The following is a 20643-nucleotide window of genomic DNA, read 5'->3' as shown; positions in this document are numbered from 1 at the left end:
ATTTTTTTAAATTTCTGTTTTCTTTTTTTAAAAAAGATTTATTTTACTTATTTATGCATACAAGAGCTGGGATGCAGGCCAGAAGTGGGGGGGAGTGAGGATTCACCAGAGACAGTGGGGAGCAGAACAGGAGGATTAACTGAAATACACTGCTAAGGGGAGCAGCAGGCAAATCAGGAGAGGTCTGCTGTGTCATCTGAGTTAGCTCCCTGGCCAGGGATCGAACTTGTGCTGCAGTGGCTGCCGATAGCTTCATAATGCTGAGACTTAATCCCTTGCATCACCAGGCAGGCCCTCAGTTTTATATATGATTAGATAAAATCCTACAAAAACATCTTTGGCCTCAGTAATTTTTAAGAGTGTACAGGGGTTCAGTGCTAAATGGTAGAGAACCACTAGAAAAGTTTCATATAGAAGGAGATTGCATTCACCTCAGCATCTAATATGTTTAGTGCATCCAGTGATGACTTGGTATTTCTCTAAATGCATGATTGCATGGAACAAAATTTAGTACTCTTAAATAGTTAATTCTTAGATAATTTGAGAATCAGCTTTAGTCAAATAAATTAATGCTGACTACCAGCAATGTTCTCATAGTTTGCCAGTTACTGGGAAGTCTGAAATATCTCTTCATCCGTTTGCTAAATCAAGTCCTGAGTTGTTGTCCATCTTAACACAGGTATGTGCTCCAGTGCTACCTTTCAACATCCTAAAAAGTTATTCCAGAGGTATACATGAATTTAGTCTCTCTTAGATGCACTTGGAAAAGATACTTCTTTGTTATCCTAACTGCCAGCTAGTTCTAATAAGGCAAATGCTTTCAGATGAAATATTCTCGCCTTTGAGGCACCAAGGATCATGTTACCCAGGAATTGTGCAATAGGAAAGCTCAGGAAGTCATCTGTTATGGGAGAAAACATACAAAATCTTCACTGAAAGTAAAATCACATTCTGATGATTCCTATTTTAAAAAAAGAATTTGATTAGTTATGATGTACACAGAAGTAAGTGTTGCACTTCAGAAGTGTATGAAAAATGCAAATTATAGAAAAATGATGCACATGGACTAGGAGGTATGTACTAAGCCTTCCATTTTACGGACTTCAAGAAATTATACATGCAAGTCTTCCATGAACATTTAATTTGCGTATAATGTGACAGATGCTTAATAATATTTATACTATCAATTCAATCTATCACTTATTTAAGCCTTAATATAAACACATCCTTCTACTGTAAATTAAATGTTACTTCCTTAAGTCTTAAGCACAGTTCCCGTTCCAGATTTTTCCCTATTTTTGTGTAGAATATTTAAGTATTTGACTTTTTGCATATTGCTTAATAGCTTTATATGCAATGATGTATCACTCCTCTTTTTATTTATTACAACAGTTTAGGAGCAATAAGAACAAAGTTCCAAGTAAGCAAGCCAAGATTTTTAGCAGTCCTCTAACTTGATGTGTCCAAACTGAACTTCCTCCTGTGTGCGCTCAGGGAATGGCTGTACCATCTGCTCAACTGCTCAACAGATAACTCCCTTTCCTTACTTACATCAGTCTGTCTTTTTCAATCTATTTCTTTATGTCTATAGAATCCAGCCTTTAACACGTTGTTGTTCCAACTACCTCTTTCTGGGTCCAGGTCTTTTATTATCTTTTCTCCAGCTCCTGCAATTTACTCCTGATTGATCGATTGATGTAAGAATACATATAACTAAGATTTAGCATCTGAACCCATTGACTTATTTTTGGCATTAGTTCTAGGGTGACTGTTGAAAGCCTAAGTTTGGTCATGTCTTTTAAAATTTATTTTCATCTTTTTACAACATTATTTATTTTTAAACAGTATTTGCTCCTCGCCCTCCCTGCCTCCTCTGCCTGCCAGTGTAGACCCCATAGAATTTCCTTCACCAGTGCACCCATGCACCATCACCTCAGTCCCCTGTGCTCCTCCCTCCCTCCCTCTGATCTTGCTCCCTCCTCCTCCCCTGCAGTATGTTTCTGATTTATAATTGTCTGTTTTTGTTTTCTTGTGTTGGTCATGTCTCGTCTTCCCAAATTTCTTTAGAAATTGCACATTGCTGGTAGGATAAAATCTTTAACCTGAGATGCAAGGTCTTTCAGTCCCTAGACTAACTTTTCCCATCACTTTCTCATACCCTACACTCTTAGTGTATTTCTTTATTCTTGTTCAAATGTACCATGATGTTTTCTACCTCCTCGTATGTCTGAAACTCTCAGACTTAAAAAGTTTTGATTTTGCAGGTTTTGATTGATAGGGAGGTTACAAATATGTATTGGTCTACTTCTAAGTAGCGGTGAACATACTCAGCCATTAATCATACATGCTACATGCACCCCATGTTCAGCTGAGTGTGGATATTTAAGTATTATAAAGAGGGGTTGCATTTTCTATGTAAAAGACATGGCTCTGTAGCCTCTGAGCAGACTTCTGTAGCTGGACCTGGCTGAGGGCTGACTGGGAGCTTGCCCTGGCTTCTTAGTCAATAGTTACCAGGGTCAGGGTAATTGCTGTTCTGGTCGACATGCAGGATGCTGCTTATGCTGATCCTGCAGGAATACATGGCTACTTATACCACAAGGATTAAAATAGCAAGATTAGCATTTCTTTCATTAAGCAGCTATTTTTATCAGTGCCAAAGACCTTGCCTTTGCTTGTATATTATGGATAACCCTTTCCCTTTTATACCTAAGGACTCAACTTGTTGTTTTATTTTTTTTTTTTAAGATTTATCTTTTATACAAGAACCGGGGTACAGGCCAGATGCGTGGGAGGGTGGGAGGATTCACCAGAAACAGCAGGGAAGAAAACAGGCAGACTGACGAAATACAGTGCTGAGGGCAGCAGTGGGTGCGACAGGAGGGGTCTGCTGTGCCACGTGGGACCCACGCCAAGTGGCCGGGATTGAACCCGCGCTGCAGAGGCTGCGGACAGCTTCACAGCGCTGCGCTGAACTACCTGTGCCACCAGGGGAGGCACCTAACTTGTTTTAAAGATCAGACATTATTGCTTTTCACAAAGAGCGCAGAAAGCAAAGGAAACCACTGCCCCTCCCAGATTTGAAGTGTTTTGAAGGCCAAGACAAGTCTGAAGGGCATCCACAACAGAAAAAAAATCCTCAGTCCTCAGGTCACATACATTCCCTCTGCCCACGACACAACAGGTCTTAAGGTAGCTGAAATATTCTTGGAAGAGCACCACAAGGAGAAACAAGCTTGACCAGTATGTTATCAAGTGTCCCTCCCCCCACCATCACCACCAAGTCAGCCATGAAGAACAGAAGATAACACACTATTCATTGTGGATGTCAAGGTCAACAGGAACCAGATCAAATGGGCTCTGAAAAAAACTCTATGGCACCAACTTGGCCAAGGTCAAAACCCTGTTCAGAACTGATAACTAGAAGGCAGCATTTTTTTAACTGCTAAAAAACCTCCATTTTTTTTTTTAAAGATTTATTTATTTATACAAGAACAGGGCAACAGGCCAGAGGCGCAGGAGGGTGAGAGAATTCACCAGAGACAGAGAGGGGAGAACAGGAAGACTGACCTAAAGCACTGCTGAGGGGAGCAGCGGGCGAGGCAGGAGAGGTCTGCCGCGCCATGTGGGTATCTCCCCAACTGGCCAGGAATGGAACCCACACTGCAGAGGCTGTGGATAGCTTCAGTGCTACACTTAACCTGCTGCGACACCAGGGAGGCCCCTCATTTTTCTTAAGAACAGCAGTTTAGGTCTTTGTGAAGCCCGCCTGTTTGATTACAAGTAGTCAGATGTCTCCATCACATATGTTCATTCTCATTCCAGAATTCTACTTACGTATGAAATGAAACTGTTTATAGAATTTCCTGCTTATAGTGAAAGTACACTGAACTTAAAAAGAGTATAAACAAGTGAGTTTATTTATAAAAATTACAATAGTTACAAATAGTACAAATTGAGGTAATTTTTCTCCTGTTCCTGTGACAGAGCCTTCACTTTTAAATGAGGGTTTTTGTTATTTGTACATGAATGATTCACTGTCTTTTTCAAAAAATGCTTCAGATTAATTCCAGGAGACCTATTAGTGATATATACATGAGTCATCTCCATCCAGTTTTATTTCCAAAACTACTATGTACAAGTCCAACACAAATGGAGTACAACAAGGCAAAATAGCACTGAACAGAATAATCTTTTTTCCAATAATAAATTTTGATTATTCTCTCAATATTCATTTAGTGGTTTAGAACTTAAACCATGATTTTTGGCTTTAAAAACAAAGTTCACTATGATTTTTAATGGGCTATACAATTTTACTATAGCCAGTATTACCTATATTATTTTACAGGTTTGCTATTGTTTAGGAAACAGAACTAAAATAATTGATTGTTACTTTTTTTTTTTTTTCTTTTTTAATCAGAGTCACTACTACTGCTAGAGGAATCTGTTGACATAACCTCTACATCATCTTCATTTTCTTTATTATGCCCTGGAGGTTCTAACAAAAAGTCATTACTGTGATTTGGTGGTAACATATTCATCGACATATCATTTGACTGCCATGGGTACTGAGGTGCAAGGACATCTGGAGAAAAGAAAGAAAAATGTGTTAGAACATTTCTACTACTAAGTAATTCCCTTCATGAAAATTTTTGAAGCAAATGTTTTTTAAGGCTAGAAATCAAAATACACATTGGCTAAAGTATTTAATAAAGATTAAATTTATCAAGGAAAAAGGACATACTTTAGTAACTAGAACCTGTGGTGTTTTTTAAAAATCATACTTTCTTATAAGTAACTTCAAATATCAGTTGACATGGCAATTTCTTTTTTGCAGGACATTCATAATTACAAATCAAATGTTTATCTATGCTATATGTATATATAATATACACTTTATTAGTTCACATGTCACTCCATTTATGAGTAGCTAATTATATATACCAATATTAAGTAATTAGTAAGTTTAAACAATTTCTTAGAAGACAGAGGAGCTGCTTTTGTAAATGATTCTCATCAAAGAAAATATATGTATGTTAGAAATACAACAAAAACCATCCAGGTCTAACTAATAATCTGTTTCCCAAGAAAGGGAATGTAGCATATAAACAGGTATAGTCCAAGGCTGAAGTAAATTTTAAAAGAGTTGAAAGAAAGAGTTACATTATTAACTGAATAGGTATGCCAGATATCAAAATTCCTCTTAAGCTTCAAATTTATGCTTCTGTCTAGACTCTGAAAGCATATCTCCTTTGCCAGTAGCCACAACCTAGGCTTTGTACAGTAGCAGGTGCTGGAGGGACTCTGCAGGAATAGTTTTCTTTTCCTGGATCCAGTGTTTTCCTCCTTATTCCTTCTGTGCTGGTGTGATGTGCAGTTCAAGTCCTGCTCATCTCCTAGCCCTATCAAGTTTCATTGGCTTCCCAAAATCAGTTTCACTCTTAACCCAAAAAGAGGCTTCCAAGTATATGTCCCAGAACCTCAATGGGTAATATCCTGTTTGCCAGTTCTGGCCTGTGGGTCACAGCTACACCCCTGAAACAAGAGTACCATGATATGAACTTTGGCCTTGGCATAAGGGTGGGCAGGAGCCTCTTCTTGGTTTGTCTCTGGTAACTGCTGCCCATATGTGTTACTCCTGTTTAAAAAAAAAGTTATTGGGGCCTCCCCGGTGGCACAGCAGGTTGAGTGCAGCGCTGTGAGGATGTCTACAGCCTCTGCAGCGCGGGTTCGATTCCCAGCCTGCCAGGAAGATACCCACGTGGCGCGGCAAACCTCTCCTGTCTCGCCTGCGCTCCCCTCAGCAGTGCTTTAGTTCAACCTGCCTGTTCTGCTCCCCGCTCTTTCTCTGGTGAATTCTCTCACCCTCCCGCGCATCTGGACTGTATCCCAGTTCTTGTATAAATAAGTAAAATCTTAAAAAAAAAAAAAGTTCTTTATCCTTTAGTATCTTGTGACTAGTTAATGATTCTTTAGAATTTTCCTTGCTGTTATGTGATTTCTTTCTTCTGACTAGACTATGGTAGGTGACACAGTACAATCACAATGAGAAAAATTAGGGAAATTAATGTAGTGACTTCTTGTTTGTACTTTATATTTAACAAAAATGATGCTTACAAAGCCATTCTTAGTAACATGGGAAATCTTACATTGAAATGTTAAGCAAACAAAAATAATTATTTAAACTACCTAAAAATTTACAGGGAAAAATGAAATAGGTAAATATTAAATCTAATTGCTCAAAAAAGGGTAATTTTTTCTTTTTTATACCATTTTTTAACTTTTAAAATGTTTTATCAGAGCAAGTCATATGCAAGAGATAGAATTGGAGAATATAAAATATAAGACTAGCACAAATCTATATGTAAAATTTGAGGAAGACTGAAATCAGAATGTGCCTAATGCTTTTATATAAAGTTAGTAAAAAAGTCTTTAGAAAGATCTGTTATTCATTTTCTTAACTTGGGTTTTTTTTCAGGAGTGTATTTACTTTACATGCTTTAAATTGAACATGTATATTTTTTTCTCTACGCTACACAGTATGTTTCACAATCTTTAAAATACTGTTTAGAGCAATAATAAAGGAGAGGCCAAATGCCTGAGGAAGGGGCATATTAACATGTGAGGAGAAATTCTGATTTCATTACTCCCATCTAGAAGTCTTTAAACTAGAATAAGTAGAAAGCAGGATTAACTGCAGAGAGCACAGCTATTAAAATAAGTCAGGTTTGGAACCTCAAACCTGTTCAACAGCCAGGCATTCCATCATTAGCAGATCTGAAAAATAAAGTTTGAAAGCATTCTTCTCATTAATATTACCTGGCAATCGGCCTGCTGCAAGTGCATCTCCTGGTAAGTGACCATTCACACCATTAGTTGAAGGATTATTCATCTGACCCAATAATCCACTTCTCATCTCCAAATCAGTTGGGTATGGTCTTCGTGGGTCCCCTTAAAAAAAAAGAGGGGAGGGGAGCTATTTTAATTACTTTCATTTATATACAAACTATGAATTTTTTCTCTCAAGTATTAATTTTCCTTGGTTAACTTTGAAAAACAAGCTACGTTGTCAATTTTGGAATTGATGGTTATTTTATCAATGGTTAGAGTATAATATACTAAAAAATATATGTATTTTAATTTCTTCTCTGAATCTTAACAATAATATACTATTCCCCAGATTTTGAAAAAATAACTGTCATTTTAGGAAACATTCCAAATGACAATTTATTTAAAATGCTTATAATGATCTTGATTGTTCTGACTTGCATCACCTAATAAGAAAATAACAATGATACTCTAAGGGATGCCAACACACTTTTTTTTTTAATATAAAATAGAAAGGACTGGAATTAAAACCTTCATCTTAACCACCTCTTTGTTAGTTATTCCTATACTTTGCAGTGGAATATCAGGAACTACCTATAGTTATAAAAGTATACTAAACAGCAGGCTTAGGTTGATAAAAATTTGCCCAGATTTGGACAAACTTTTTGGCAGTATTTACACAAATATCAGATTCTTACGCACAACTGCCCTACCTACCCCTCACCCCCACTGAAAGGAAAAAAAAACAAAACAACACACCTGTAGCCACCTTAATGCTTTCAGTATGGGAAAATACCAGCATCGTGAATTACTAAAGTTGCCATAACTCTCCCATTCCTCCCAAAACACTGTTGGCAGCTTTACCTTAGGATTCCATCTTCTAAACATTTTATTGACTGTCAGCGTAGTCGCAGCTTATTACCCTTTGTTGTTTCTATTTACTCCAGTTCTTTCCAGTTTTGTGTGCTTGTTTTGGGTGCTCAATGCTTCATCTTTTATCACCTAACAGTTGGTACTGTTTCCCCAGCTGGAATCTTTGTGGAAGACCGAAATGGCTCTAAAATGTTGGCTTCTGGGCCAGCCTTGGTTTTATAAATTCAGTTTTAGAATCATCACATTATTTTATATTTTAAAAAGAATTCTTATTTTTTAAAAGGAAAGAAACAGTTCCTAGTAACAATGGCTTTGTAGAAACCAAATTGATAAATTTCATGATCTATATTCTTACTTATAAGACATAAAAGATGTGAAAATATGTAACAGATGTTTCTAAAGGCACATACATTCCATATTTAATCTTCATTCCCTATTTCTGTACAGTTTCCAAAGAATTTTCAAAACTACATATATAGCTCATGAAAAAAAAGGGAAGTATTTTTACCTGGAACCCAGGTCAGTGGGGCACATACAGCATTACTTGCACTAATCCTATGTGCATATTTAATTATTTCTTCAGAGGAGATAGCACCTGAGAGGATTAAGAAGAAAATGTAATGTTTTAGTCTATAAGTTTGCAAATGGATGTATCATAGTTACATTATATTTTAATTATCTGAAAACAGGATAATCTGAGCTAACAACTTTCCTAACAGTACCTATGTATACATTGTAAGCATAAATTTTATGTCTCCTAACTAAAGAACAGACATTCAGAAAAATTAGCTAAAGTAATTAAAAGTATCAAATTTGAGGGCCTCCCCTGTGGCGCCCGGTTGAGCACTGGATTGTGAAGCTGTCTGCTGCCTCTGCAGCGCTGGTTCGATCCCTGGCCGCCAGGAGAGGGGCCCACATGGTGCACAGACCTCCCCTGCCGCCTGCTGCTCCCCTCAGCAGTGTATTTTGTCAGTCTGCCTGTTCTGTTCCCCGCTCTGGCTCTGGTGAATTCTCCCACCCTCCCGCGCTTCTGACTGTACCCAGTGCTTGTATAAATAAATAAATAAATCTTAAAAAAAAAAGCATCAAATTTGAGATACTAGAATAGTCAACACTCAACCCCAATTATTAACTATCAATAAATACTATTACTGTTTTGAAAGCAACAGTAAACACAAATAAGAGAAAACAAGAGTGTTTTACCTCACAGTGACACCCAAACTATTTAAACAGAGCAGCAATTCATACTCCACTACTCAACTATTTGTATATATGATCATGGGCTGTAAGGAGCTCTAACTATAACAATGCCCATAATGTATTCATTAAGTGAAAAGAAAAGGAAGCTGCAAAATATGCATCTCATGACCTGACACTATTAGAAATAAAAAAATATTAAAATATTTTTGTTTTAGAATGTATGTACATAACTGTATTTGTATTATTATTATATATATACAGATGCACAGATCAAATAAAAAAAAAAAATCTGGAAGGACACCAAACATGAACACTAGTTAACTGAAACAGGAAAACAAAACAAATCTGAGACTACTAAATGTAAAGCCTTACTACAAAAAATAAATAGCAAAACTAAAATTTTCCTTATAAATCTGTTAGAATTCAATCTAAATGATCAAAAAAGGAAGCTTTTTAAAGAGAAGCCATTTGGAACAGGAAGGTATGCCAGACCTTCTGCACTGCTACATGTACATACATTACAACTTCATTAGCTAATTCTGTGCTACCCCATTCCAGTTCACCAATGGATGATCTCTTTCAGTTTCTGACCTATCTTTAAGCTCCAATGGAAATCCCAATTGCTTCTAACCCATAATTTTCTTTCTATCTCAATAATTTTATAAAACCCATGACTTTATTGCACATTTGGGCACAAAGCCTCAACCTATTTTATACAACTGCTTCTTCTAACCAGAGAAAGAATGGAATACAACCTAAAAGCACCTAGCATAGTGTTACAACACAGTAGATATCTACAATGAAAATTTATTGGCACCTTTTCAATAGCAATAAGCTCATCACTTTCTTGAAATCAAAACCTGGATTTTTTAGAAGGCCAGTCAATGCTCTCACAGTACTAACCTTTTCTTGCTTTTTCTATTGATTTGAGTTTTTCTTTTGCTTGGTAAACAGCTGTTGCCTAATTTGAACAAAATTTTAAAGAGAGATATGATTTATTCTTAACTATATCAAGCAAAGTTTTAGGCTTAACTTACAAAATCATTTACCTCACAGAACAACTACACAATTTGAAAATCCCCACAACTTATTTGTAATGTTCTAAAATACCATTGGCTAGCATTTATATCAGTTACATTTAATAAAAACATTTATAAGTCTATTCACAAATGAGTTATTAGAAACAAAAGCATACAGGGAATTTTCCCAATGTTTCTTCTTTATTTCTATCATATAAATGCAGAAAAAATCCAGGCTACATTAAAGCATCCTATTCTTGCATCTAGTTCAAGAATAAAACAGCTAAAAATTGTTTTTCCAATTTTCCAATTTTTATACACACATTTATTCATTTTACCTCCATGTTTAATGACTGTTACAGAGTCTTCCAACCGCTCCCTATCCCACAAAGGTAAACCTGATGATAAAATTAAGGTAACTTACATATACTAGTATATCCATACGCAACTTATGACACTGTGGTTAAGAGTATGCAGTCAGACACATCTAGCTTAAAGTTCCATCTCTAGTTACCCTTATTGAACAAGGTAATTATTTATTAGGGTCTTGATTTCCTTGCCTATAAAATGGGTACCCCATACTGAAATGTTATGAAGACTGAGATAATGCATGTAAAGTGCAAATCACAGGGCATAATGCACAAGTGCTCAATATATGTTAGTTGCTAATATCTAAATCATAAAATTCAGTCTTTTTTTAGCCCCTTTTTCACTCTTTAACTCAATAATTACATTTTGGGAACTCTAATCTGAAGAATATAATCACAAATGGGGAAAAAAAGCTTTTCTTTTTTTTTTTAAGGATAGTCATCAAAGGAGTATTTATAACAGAATGCTGGAAAACTAAAAAGTAACAATTATATCAAAAATACTTAAGTGTAAACAGCAACACAAAGTTAGTATCCTGCTAATTATAGCAAGGGAAAAAATGAATACACCTGAGACTGAGAGGAACCTTGCCAAACCGAACAGGAGTGGCAATCACTGAGCAGTGGGATATAAGAATACTCTTCTGTATTTCCTTAGTATCTTTTTGATAAGGAAGAATTACTTTCCTACTGGAAAATAGATTTTGGCATATTTTTGAGAAAATATTCATTTGCAAATGTTTCTTCAAGTAGGAGTGATCATTAACCCTGAACCACTGAGGCTTATATTTATTGAAGCCCCTTTAAAACATTTTTGAAAAGGTTCACCAAGGGAAAAGATGCCAGGAATGTATAGTCTACACTAGAATTAAACCAGTTGCTCTGCAATGCTACTATATAACAATTACATTAGTTATTTAGTCAAATCATTGGGAAAATGATCATAAAAGCATTGCCCTTTTGAAACAGTGACCGAGAATATGAAAGGCAAAGGTAAAGTTCTGAACATATCCAAATCCCACCTACTTTTGGATGGAAGGCTAAATTATCACACATTTTAACCAATTTAAAAAACTGACACATACAGTTGATCCCTGAACAAAGGAGAAATGAGGTATGCCAACTCTCCATGCAGTCAAATTTCCTTATATAACTTTCGACTCTCCAAAAACTTTACTACAAATCTGCTGTTCACTAGAAGCCTTAACAATACATTAACAGTCTATTAGCAAATATTTTTTATGTTGTATTTTAAAACTATATTTTTACAATAAAGTAGGGTAGAGAAAAGAAAATGTCATTAAGCAAATCATAGAGAAAATATGTTAACAGCAATGTACTATATTTATCAATACTGTAAGTTTCTATCATCTGTTTACAAGGAAATTCTAGTATAAGTGCACTTGCTCAGTTCCAACCTGTTATGTTCAAGGATCAAATATATTTACTAGTTCAAAAGTATTTTTGAAACTGAACTAAAGATTAGACTATAAATAACTGAAAATTACATTAGAACAGGACAAAGTGAAACTTCCCATTTCCATAATGAAATCCTGGGAAACCTTCAAGTAATGAAAACGCAGTTCCAAAGTAAAGCAGACTATCCAAAAACATTTAAGCTAAAAAGGGGATGACAATTGCCTTCATTTAACTAAACTGGTAAGTTGTCCCTTTCAGACATGGAAAGTCAAGTTTTCTGCCATTTCAAAATACTTGTAATAGATGTATTTTTCAGAAATAATACTTTTCTTAAACTTAAGAATCAGTCACTATCAACTTACCAGTATTTGTTCTGCTTCCTTCAACTGTTTTTGCAGTTGCTGAATATCACTGTCTCTCTTCTCTACTTCTTTTTCTAAAACTTGCATTTCATGATAGATTTTTCCCTGGTTAAGTGCCAATTTCATCAATTCTTGAAATTCCCCATCTCTGTGAATTAGCAACTCAAGTACCTGTTAGATAACAGTTGGTTAAGGTAGGCAACAGACTGTTGCAAGTTATAGTTTAATAAAACAAAGAATCCGTATATCAACTGATTAGGCTATATATTAACACCTTTAAAATACTATTTCTAATCCTTATCAAGAATAAAAATAGCTTAACCATGATTATTTTAGAAAACGGATTAATATCAAGACTTCTCAGACTTTCTAATTATATGTTATTTTTTCACACAGGATAAGCCTTTCAGAACTATAAGAAGCCAAAATCAGCAGGTTTACTATTTCCTAGTGAAGATCTAGGATAAACATGATTTACAAAAAGTGATTTAAAAAAATAAGTAAATAAATAGGTAATATGCAGATATGACAAAAAAGTATGAAGGTTAAAAGGCTGGGTTCAACTTTCTAGTCCTCCAAACACATCATAAAATAAAACTATATAAAATAACTATATAAAATAGACAGTGGGAAAAGAGGTCTAGTACAAACTGTCTCCTATCTTATAGCTTTAGAAAGATAAATTTTTCCTGTCATCTTTAGAATATTTTCTAAATTACAGTTTTAAGAAAAACACAATTTATCCTTGCTTCTTTCAAAACATTTCTTGAATCAGAAAAAAAAAATCTGTTCACCACCTTAACAACCACAAAATAACTTCTATTATTTCATTAATTTTCAAGCTGCATTACAGAACCAAGTTTCCAATAAAGTACTAGTTTATGAGAGATTTTTTTATCCCTATAGTGTTTTAACCTCCATTTAAACAAGCCTTTGTTAATTCAAAAGAAAATAATGAATAAATATATCACTGTAACTAGACATATGAGAGAAAATCATGAAATATTGCTAAACCTTTACACAACTACTTTCTTCTTAAGGACACTGTCTTGTGTAAATGATACAAAAAACTATCAATTTTGAAAGTTTCAATTAAAAATGTAAAAGGATTCAACTCTCTGTTCTCCCAGAAAGTAAGAAACTTGCACATATTATGTTTGTTTTTAATTAAAAAATAAGTCACTTACTTGGTTTTCCTCTCCTGGCTGTAATAACTTTTGGTTCCTTGAAATTGCCAGCATTTCTATAAGTTCCCTAAAAGGAAAAAAAAAAAAAACTTTGCAAATACAATAAACTTTCTAAATGACTTCTACCTGCCTTGATCTTGCTGAGCACTCATGTCCTACAATCCATTTGAGAACGTCAGTGCTCACAGATTCAGTGACTCAGTAAATCTGAGTTGGGTTTATTACCAAAGCTATTTGTCCAAAACATAGCATGCCATATTGCCAGGGTCTTTTTAATAATTCAAGCATTCATTCAATAGCATTAGTTAAAGAGAAAACTGGCAAGCTCTCCATTACAAACTATAAAACCAATAAAGACAAAAAAGGAAACAACTTTGTGTTAATCTGTGTAAACACTCACACTGAGACAACACATTTATACTGCTGTCTGGTAACTATGAGTTTACTGTTCTCTGTATTGACTTATGTAGCTGAAAATGCATGTGCCCTGTTTGTTGTCCAGCAGTACTTCAGTCTAATACAGTCTAACAATTGGACTAAACAAATAACTATTAAACTTCTGGTGTCTGTGTTTTGGGCTTTTTTTTTTTTTTTAATTACACCATTTAATATTGTGCAGACCCAGTGATCTTGTAAATAATGCCTGCTATGGCAAGGACTAAATTTTCAGCAAAGATAAAATGCTGATTTTTAGTAGCTCAGCTAATACAACGTCAAAGAATTACTCTAAAGCTATTTAAGAATGTTGGTTATAGAGAAAATGAGTTTGAACTGGATTCTGAAGGATTAAGGAATGGTTCATCCTGATGGAGGTGGGAAAGGAAGTGAATATGAGAAAGTAGGGATAGCTTTAAATGGGGAGCATTCACAAGGAAGGAAGGCAGGGGATTAGAAAGGGTGTGATTAAGACCAGATGGAGAATATCCCTGTCACACTAAAATAAGGAACTGGAATGTATCTCATTGGCAATTGAGAATCTACCAAATATTTTAAGAAGAAAAATTACTGGAGATGCTTTTAAGAGGATACTCTGCTCTTGGATAATACAGAAGAATAAAGGGCAGAAGCTTTAAATAGAACTGTTGGGAGGCTGCTTTAAAAATCGTTATGAGAGGAGGGAAGGAACAAGAAGTCAATTTTTAGGAGGAAGTACCAATAATATTTTAACATCTGAGTGACTGTGAGGGCGTCTAGGAAGGTTCCAACTTGACAGACTACCATGAAAGATGACAGAATAAGAAGAAACCTAACTGCGTCTCCTACCTCTGCCACAAGCGCAGCACTCCTGTCATTCCAAACTTGCAATTCCACCAAGTCCTGCATGCTCATTTTTCTAGGCCTTTGGACATGCAGTTCCATCTACCTGCTGCCCAGTGGGTCTGATGAACTTATTCTTCCCATGAAATCCGAAATTCCTCCAGGAAGCCCGTCCCCATTACTTGAACAGGCACGTAGCCTGTGGGCTTGGTAGCCCGCAGCGCAAGCCTCTGATAAAAGCAAGCTTGGCGCCAATCACTGCTTACACTTCTGTCTCTCCCTCTTGACACTGTGTTCCTCGGTGGGTCGACTTATAGTCTCCCCCTCCTACAGCGTGAGGGGGACTGCCTGACACCAGGGGCGTCCCTTAAATGTCTGCAGAATCGGTGGACGAGGGCCTTACACCTGGAGAGCTCTGAGATCCGCTATGGCTGACAGCACTGGGACTCTAGGATCACTGTCACTACTAAAATGTCCTCTAAAGGGGGAAAATTCCTCCTCGAAGTCTTCGAGGGTGGCGGACGCCACTTCCTCGACTTTCGCGCACTTTTCTAGGTAGGGCGCAGCGGGGTCTCCCGAGTGCGGCCCTGCCAGGTGAGCCCTGGGAACCAGCGCCTACGCAGGGCCGGTCGGTCCCGCGTCAATCCTCCCGGTCTAGCCCCGGCCAGTCCACTGGGCGTTACCTCGACAAGACCTCCAGATCTTCCAGAGCAGACAGCAGCCGTTCCCGTGTGCTGTTACCGCTCGCCGCTCCCGAGCCGCTTCCCGACCGCTCCTTCTCCTTCTCGCCACTAGAAGACGCCGCCATGCTGCTGCCGGGCGGCAGCGGGAGTATGCGCAGTCGCCCGCGCAGGGAGGCGTGGCGGGCCCCGGAAGCGGAAGGAAAGGTCACCGAGGCGAGGCGAAGCCTGGCAAGAGCGGCCCCGTGTCCCTGGAGAGGCACTGCTGACGCTGGCGCCATCTGCTGGGCTGGTGAGGCTCCAGCCCTGTGAAGGAAAGCGGGCTAGGGGTGGGCTAGGGGTGGGAGTGGATCTGGCGCTCAGCCTCCTGTTTTTCAAGCCAGAGTGGGAGGCGGCTGGTCGTTGCTTTTAAGCATTTGAGGGAATTGTATAATGACCTACCTCTTGTGTCAGTTTCTTCATGAAATGGGCAGGGCATTAACCTCTATTTTATGTTATTACTTTCAAATCAAATTTTATCGACCACTAGATTAAAAAACTATGCTTGTGGGCGTGCAGCTTCATGCCTCAGTGTGGACATGTGCTTCACACCCACCACCAAAGTTCTAGTGACAGCACATTAGCACATTGCTCCCCTCGCCTTTCCCTTCACTTCTGGTAACCACCATATTTTTTGAAGTTCAAGACTCATTTTGTTGCATTTTACCAGTTTGTTTGATTTGGCTATTTATATTCCACATATGAGTGAAACCATACAGTAATTGTCTTTCACTTTCTGACTTATTTTACTCGCCTCGAGTTTCATCCATATTGATACAAAAGCCAAGATTTCATCTTATTTAATGCATATTGTATTACATTGAGTGTATATACCACATCCTCGTTATCCAGTCACCTATAGATATAGGACTTTAGGTTGATTCCAAGTCTTGGCTATTGTGAACACTGCTGCTATGAACATAGGGGTGCATATATTTTTTCTGAGTTAGTTTTATCATATTCTTTGATTAAATACCTAGGTATGGCATTTTGCTGGATCATATGGTATTTCCATTGTTTGATTTTTAGAGAATCTCCATATCATTTTCCATTAAGACTGCACCAATTTAAATTCCTCCCAACAATGAATGATAAGTATTAACCCTCTTTAGTCTGCATTCCATAAATACTATTCCATCACCCTCTATGGCTTCTCATGGAGACTGTAAGCACCTTAGACCAGGAACCCTAGTCCAACTTTTCCTTTTCTTTAAATTTTCTTATAATACACATAACATAAAATTTACTGTCTTAATCCTTTTTAAGCATACAGTGCAGCAGCATTAAATACATTCATGTTGTGCTATGTTAACTGAGAAACTGAAGTCTGGTCAACTCACAGCTTGCATATTGGAGCAAATGTGTTATAGCGTTTGTTCGTGGCTTCAGAGCTGCTGTGGGAAAGACCCACAAACACTTGAGTGGTGTCTTCAAATAGTCCAGTGAGGGTGGGGATAGCCCCAACTCAGGTCTGCTTTATGCATATGAGGTTTTCAGTCAGTGATTGATGGAAAGTTTGGCAAGAGTGATTAATCAATGCTGGATGTTTTTTGACTTGCCTACAGTTTCATTTCTTCTCTGCAGTAGATACATTTTAGCTTGTCTGAAAATGCAGGTGCATCAGGAGGCATCTGGGACTGAATGTTCATCTGCCTCCTGACTGGATTTTACTCAGACATGAAATAGTTCCATGTTTGTTTGTTTGTTTTTATATATTATTTATCTACTAGCACCACTATCCTTCCCTAGAAGTCTGGCAAAACTGAAACTCTGTACCCATTTACCTCTCCTCCAATCACATGGCAACCACCATTATACTTTGTCTCTATAACTGACTACTCCAAATACCTCATATATATGGAGTCACACAGGATTTGTCTTTTTGTGTGTGACATTTCATCTAGCTTAATGTCTTCAAAGTTTGTCATGTTTTAACATGTGTCACAGTGTCTTCCTTTTTAAAGCTATATAATACTCCATTGTATGTGAATACCACATTTTGCTTATCCATTTATCTTTTGATGAATACTTGGGTTGCTTCCACATTTTCATAACAGATTATTATAATCACAGAACTCCCCAAAAATGTATTGCTCAATATTCAAGATGATGGCTGAACTGAATAAATCAATTTAGTATATAAGTGGTGATTAATGAAACAGTTTAAATAATTGATGTAGCACACATCCAAATCAAGAACAGGGTTTTGAAGTAAAAAAAAAAAAAATGTACCTTAGCCTATTTTTTCCAAGGTCACAGCAATATTGGGAATGGGGGTTCTGAATCAGTTGAGGTGGATTATAAAAGATGAGACACAGAGATGTTACAAACAACAGCTGATGGTAAGGCAGGAATACCTGTGGTCCACTTATTCTAGAGTTCTTTCCTCTTGTCAGCCCTTCTGATGGGCACCCAGAGTTGAAAATACCCTCAGGGACTTATGCTAATTAAATTCATTCATAGCAACAGCTGCATAACCCAGGATGCAGATTAATTCATCCACAATAGTGTCAAGTACAAGTTTCCTCATGGAATTATTACTGGAACCCAGCCCCTTCAGCAGTCGGAGCCAGCTGTAGCAGTGGTAGTCTTTCACCCTGCTGCTCCACCACAAGTCAACTGTGGCATTTGCTCCTTAGAGATCTTTTATGTAACAGTGTACTTCCTGGATCATGGAATGGACCAATGAGGTGCAAGCTATGAGCTGATTGGTGCTAAATGGCCCAATCAGCAACAAGATTGAAAAATGGTCCAATCAGATTTGTGAATGGAGCACCCTGAAAGAGGATGTAAGCCAGGGTCACGGGGAGCTGAGGATTGGAGAGGTGATGCCAGCCCCCGAACTGGAGAGCCCACTCCAGCTTCAATAGGAAGAAAGAAGACAGTTCCAGCCTCCGAAGGAAGAAGGAGAAGACTCCATTCCTGGCCTCTAGAGAAAGAAGAAAGAAGCATCCAACAGCCAACCTCTGAGGAGGGAAGAGAAGCCAAAGACTTCTTTCAGAGACTGTGTCTCCAGTCCTGTCTCTGGCATCGCCTGAAGGGAACACTAAAGACCCTGGGCCTGATGTCTCAAAGAGCTGTATAGCCCAACTAACTCACAAAGAGCTGTTAGCACTGGATATCTCTGACACCACCTCTGAGGGACCAGTAGTGACCATCACTACTGGCCAGTGCTGTCCAGCTCTCTTGGCAATTGGTGGTGACCATCACTTATGCTATCTGGATGAGATAGCCGGCCCACTTCTGGATGCAGTAAGCTCTTTGTTTCCCCTGCTTGTAAAATAAAGCCATGGCTGTTGTTCCTGGAGCCTGAGGTCTCTTGCAATTGTGTGCACGGGTGAGAACCCACAGGCAGTGACCTGTCCACTTGTCAGGCACTGTCTTTTGCATGACTATAGCCCATAGGCCCCTATTGGGTGAATATTATATTACTATAGCCTTTGGCTTTGGTGTTTGGCCTTTTAGCCTTTTGGGGCTTTTTGGCAGCTCCCTTGTCTCAGAGCACAGGCAGGTGGGTGGCCATTCCATCCTTCCATCGGGTTTCCTGCCCTGCCCACCCCTGTTTCAGAATAACCTACACAGGAATTAAGTTATCACCAGAATGTCACTTGTTAACTTAAATCAGAACAAATGAAGTTAAATATAAATAAAAAATTAATTAACCATGAGGGTGTAACCATCAGGATTTGTATCTCCATGGCATGGCAAGGGTGGGTTTGGAATATTTATGTTCATAGGTTGTGTTTCTGGTCAGTGCAAGAAACTCATAGACACCTTGTATTTTCCAATTTCCCACTTCTGCTCTTGGCTAATCCTTTCTGTTAATACATTTAATTCGGAGGCAATGGAATAATTAAATTTAGCTTTCTTAATTACAATCACATTCTGAACATGCCTCCCAGTAGTTCTAGTTAATAATTTCTTACGTTATTTTTTCAAGGGGCTAAACTCCTACAGTCTGTGTGGGTTTTGTTTACTGAACTCTCACAGGTTCATCTTGGGCCATGATTCTGGTGGGGGAAATAGAAGATCATATCAGTGTAGCTTCTACATTAAAATTCCGGTAGGATTCTAATTAGTTAAAAATGACCAATTAAGGTCTGTTTTATAGACAGTGAGGATCAATGTATGGTAAGTATATGTGTGTTGTGAACTCCAGACTACCTCAGATTTATTGCAAATTCACTTACACTTTGAACATTGTCTGTAGACTGAAAAATAATAGTACTTCATATAAATATATTCTTTTGCACACTTCAGATCCAGCTGTGATAAAATATGAATTATTCCATAATATATTATAATGAAATATTAATATTATATATTTTTATAGTCATAGTAACTGAATTCAACATTGAGGGTAAAGTATTTTTTCAGTTTGCAAATTAAAAAAGGATAAGAAGTAGCTCCTTATGAAATTTTATGTATTCAACATGCCAGACACTGTTTTAAACATTTTTTTTTGCATAGAACTGGGGTATACACCAGAGATGTGGAGGGTGAGAAGATTCACCTGAGACAGAGTGGGGAGCAGAAAAGGCATATCTACTGAAATACACCGCTAAGTGGAGCAGTGGTGTGACAGGCCAGGGATCAAACTCAAGCCATAGCAGTGATAATATTGAGACTTAATCCCTAGACCACTAGGGAGGATCCTAAACATTTTTTTTTTAATTCATTTAAATTTCACAGCACTCCCAGAGGTAAAGACTGTCTCGGCCTTATGTTACAGATAATGGAGTTGGGAATCAGAGGAAGGAGAATAAATAGGCTCAGGTCATAAAGTTAGTATTAGCAAGGTTGGGAAATGGACCCATAATCTAACTCCAGCGTCCACACTTTCAACTACACTGGCTATCCTGTTTCTCTGTTACAAAAAAGGGTGTTTTCATGTACTGAAAAAGAGTTGGAACCCTCTGTTCTAAAATATAAGTTAAATACTGTAAAATTCACAGTGTGGAATTCTTAGTGAAACCCAACTATAATCGTTTGGCATGGCTGTTTTAAACTGTGAAATGTTCATCAAGAAGAACTCTGTCCTCCTCATTCCAATAAAACATAACTCCCACTATCTTAAATTGCTCAATGTTAATTGAAGTCATTAGCCCTGTGGACAGGGTAACATTTGTCTTTAACTCCCTACATTCTTGTCATTGAGAATAAAAAACAGTTTAGATTAAACATATTATTCTCTTTAAATATTTGAGGTATGGTTTCATTGGAAAGGTTTCCTAGAATTTATCAAAATTTCTAAAAATAAATCTCATCTCCCTGAAATTCTCCCATCATCATTAAAATCTTTCCACTTTTAAAAAACTCAAGAGTGGGCATAATTATTGGCCTTCTTTGATAGATTTGTTTATTCTTTCAACAATTATTTGTTTATATGCCAGGGACAACTAAATACTAGG

The 20643-nt window shown here is 37.4% G+C and overlaps 1 protein-coding gene across 1 annotated transcript; it reads right to left on the bottom strand.

Moving 5' to 3' along the window:
• Window positions 1-3851: 3851 nt before the first annotated feature.
• On the bottom strand, window positions 3852-15364 carry MED4 (mediator complex subunit 4). The gene is made up of 7 exons (XM_037527320.2): window positions 15197-15364; window positions 13257-13323; window positions 12070-12240; window positions 9805-9862; window positions 8210-8296; window positions 6820-6951; window positions 3852-4585 (listed from the first exon to the last, which is right to left on the bottom strand). Exons 1-7 carry the CDS (start codon window positions 15319-15321, stop codon window positions 4413-4415), a joined length of 813 nt encoding a protein of 270 aa, XP_037383217.1. The 5' UTR covers window positions 15322-15364; the 3' UTR covers window positions 3852-4412.
• Window positions 15365-20643: the final 5279 nt, after the last annotated feature.

This window comes from Talpa occidentalis, unplaced genomic scaffold (assembly GCF_014898055.3).
Source record: "Talpa occidentalis isolate TD23 unplaced genomic scaffold, MPIMG_talOcc4v2.1 talOcc4.5, whole genome shotgun sequence".
In the NCBI taxonomy this organism is placed as follows: domain Eukaryota; kingdom Metazoa; phylum Chordata; class Mammalia; order Eulipotyphla; family Talpidae; genus Talpa; species Talpa occidentalis.
Note: the sequence above shows the minus strand (reverse complement) of the source record. Positions and strands in the feature narration are given on the sequence as shown.

Excerpts from the sequence above, each read along its gene's own strand:
- MED4 (XM_037527320.2), bottom strand. The coding sequence starts at position 15,321 with ATGGCGGCGTCTTCTAGTGGCGAGAAGGAGAAGGAGCGGTCGGGAAGC. Across the intron at positions 13,324-15,196 it reads GATCTGGAGGTCTTGTCGAG|GGAACTTATAGAAATGCTGG; the intron begins GTAACGCCCAGT and ends TTTTCCTTTTAG. Across the intron at positions 4,586-6,819 it reads TGCAGCAGGCCGATTGCCAG|ATGTCCTTGCACCTCAGTAC; the intron begins GTAATATTAATG and ends TCTTTTCTCCAG.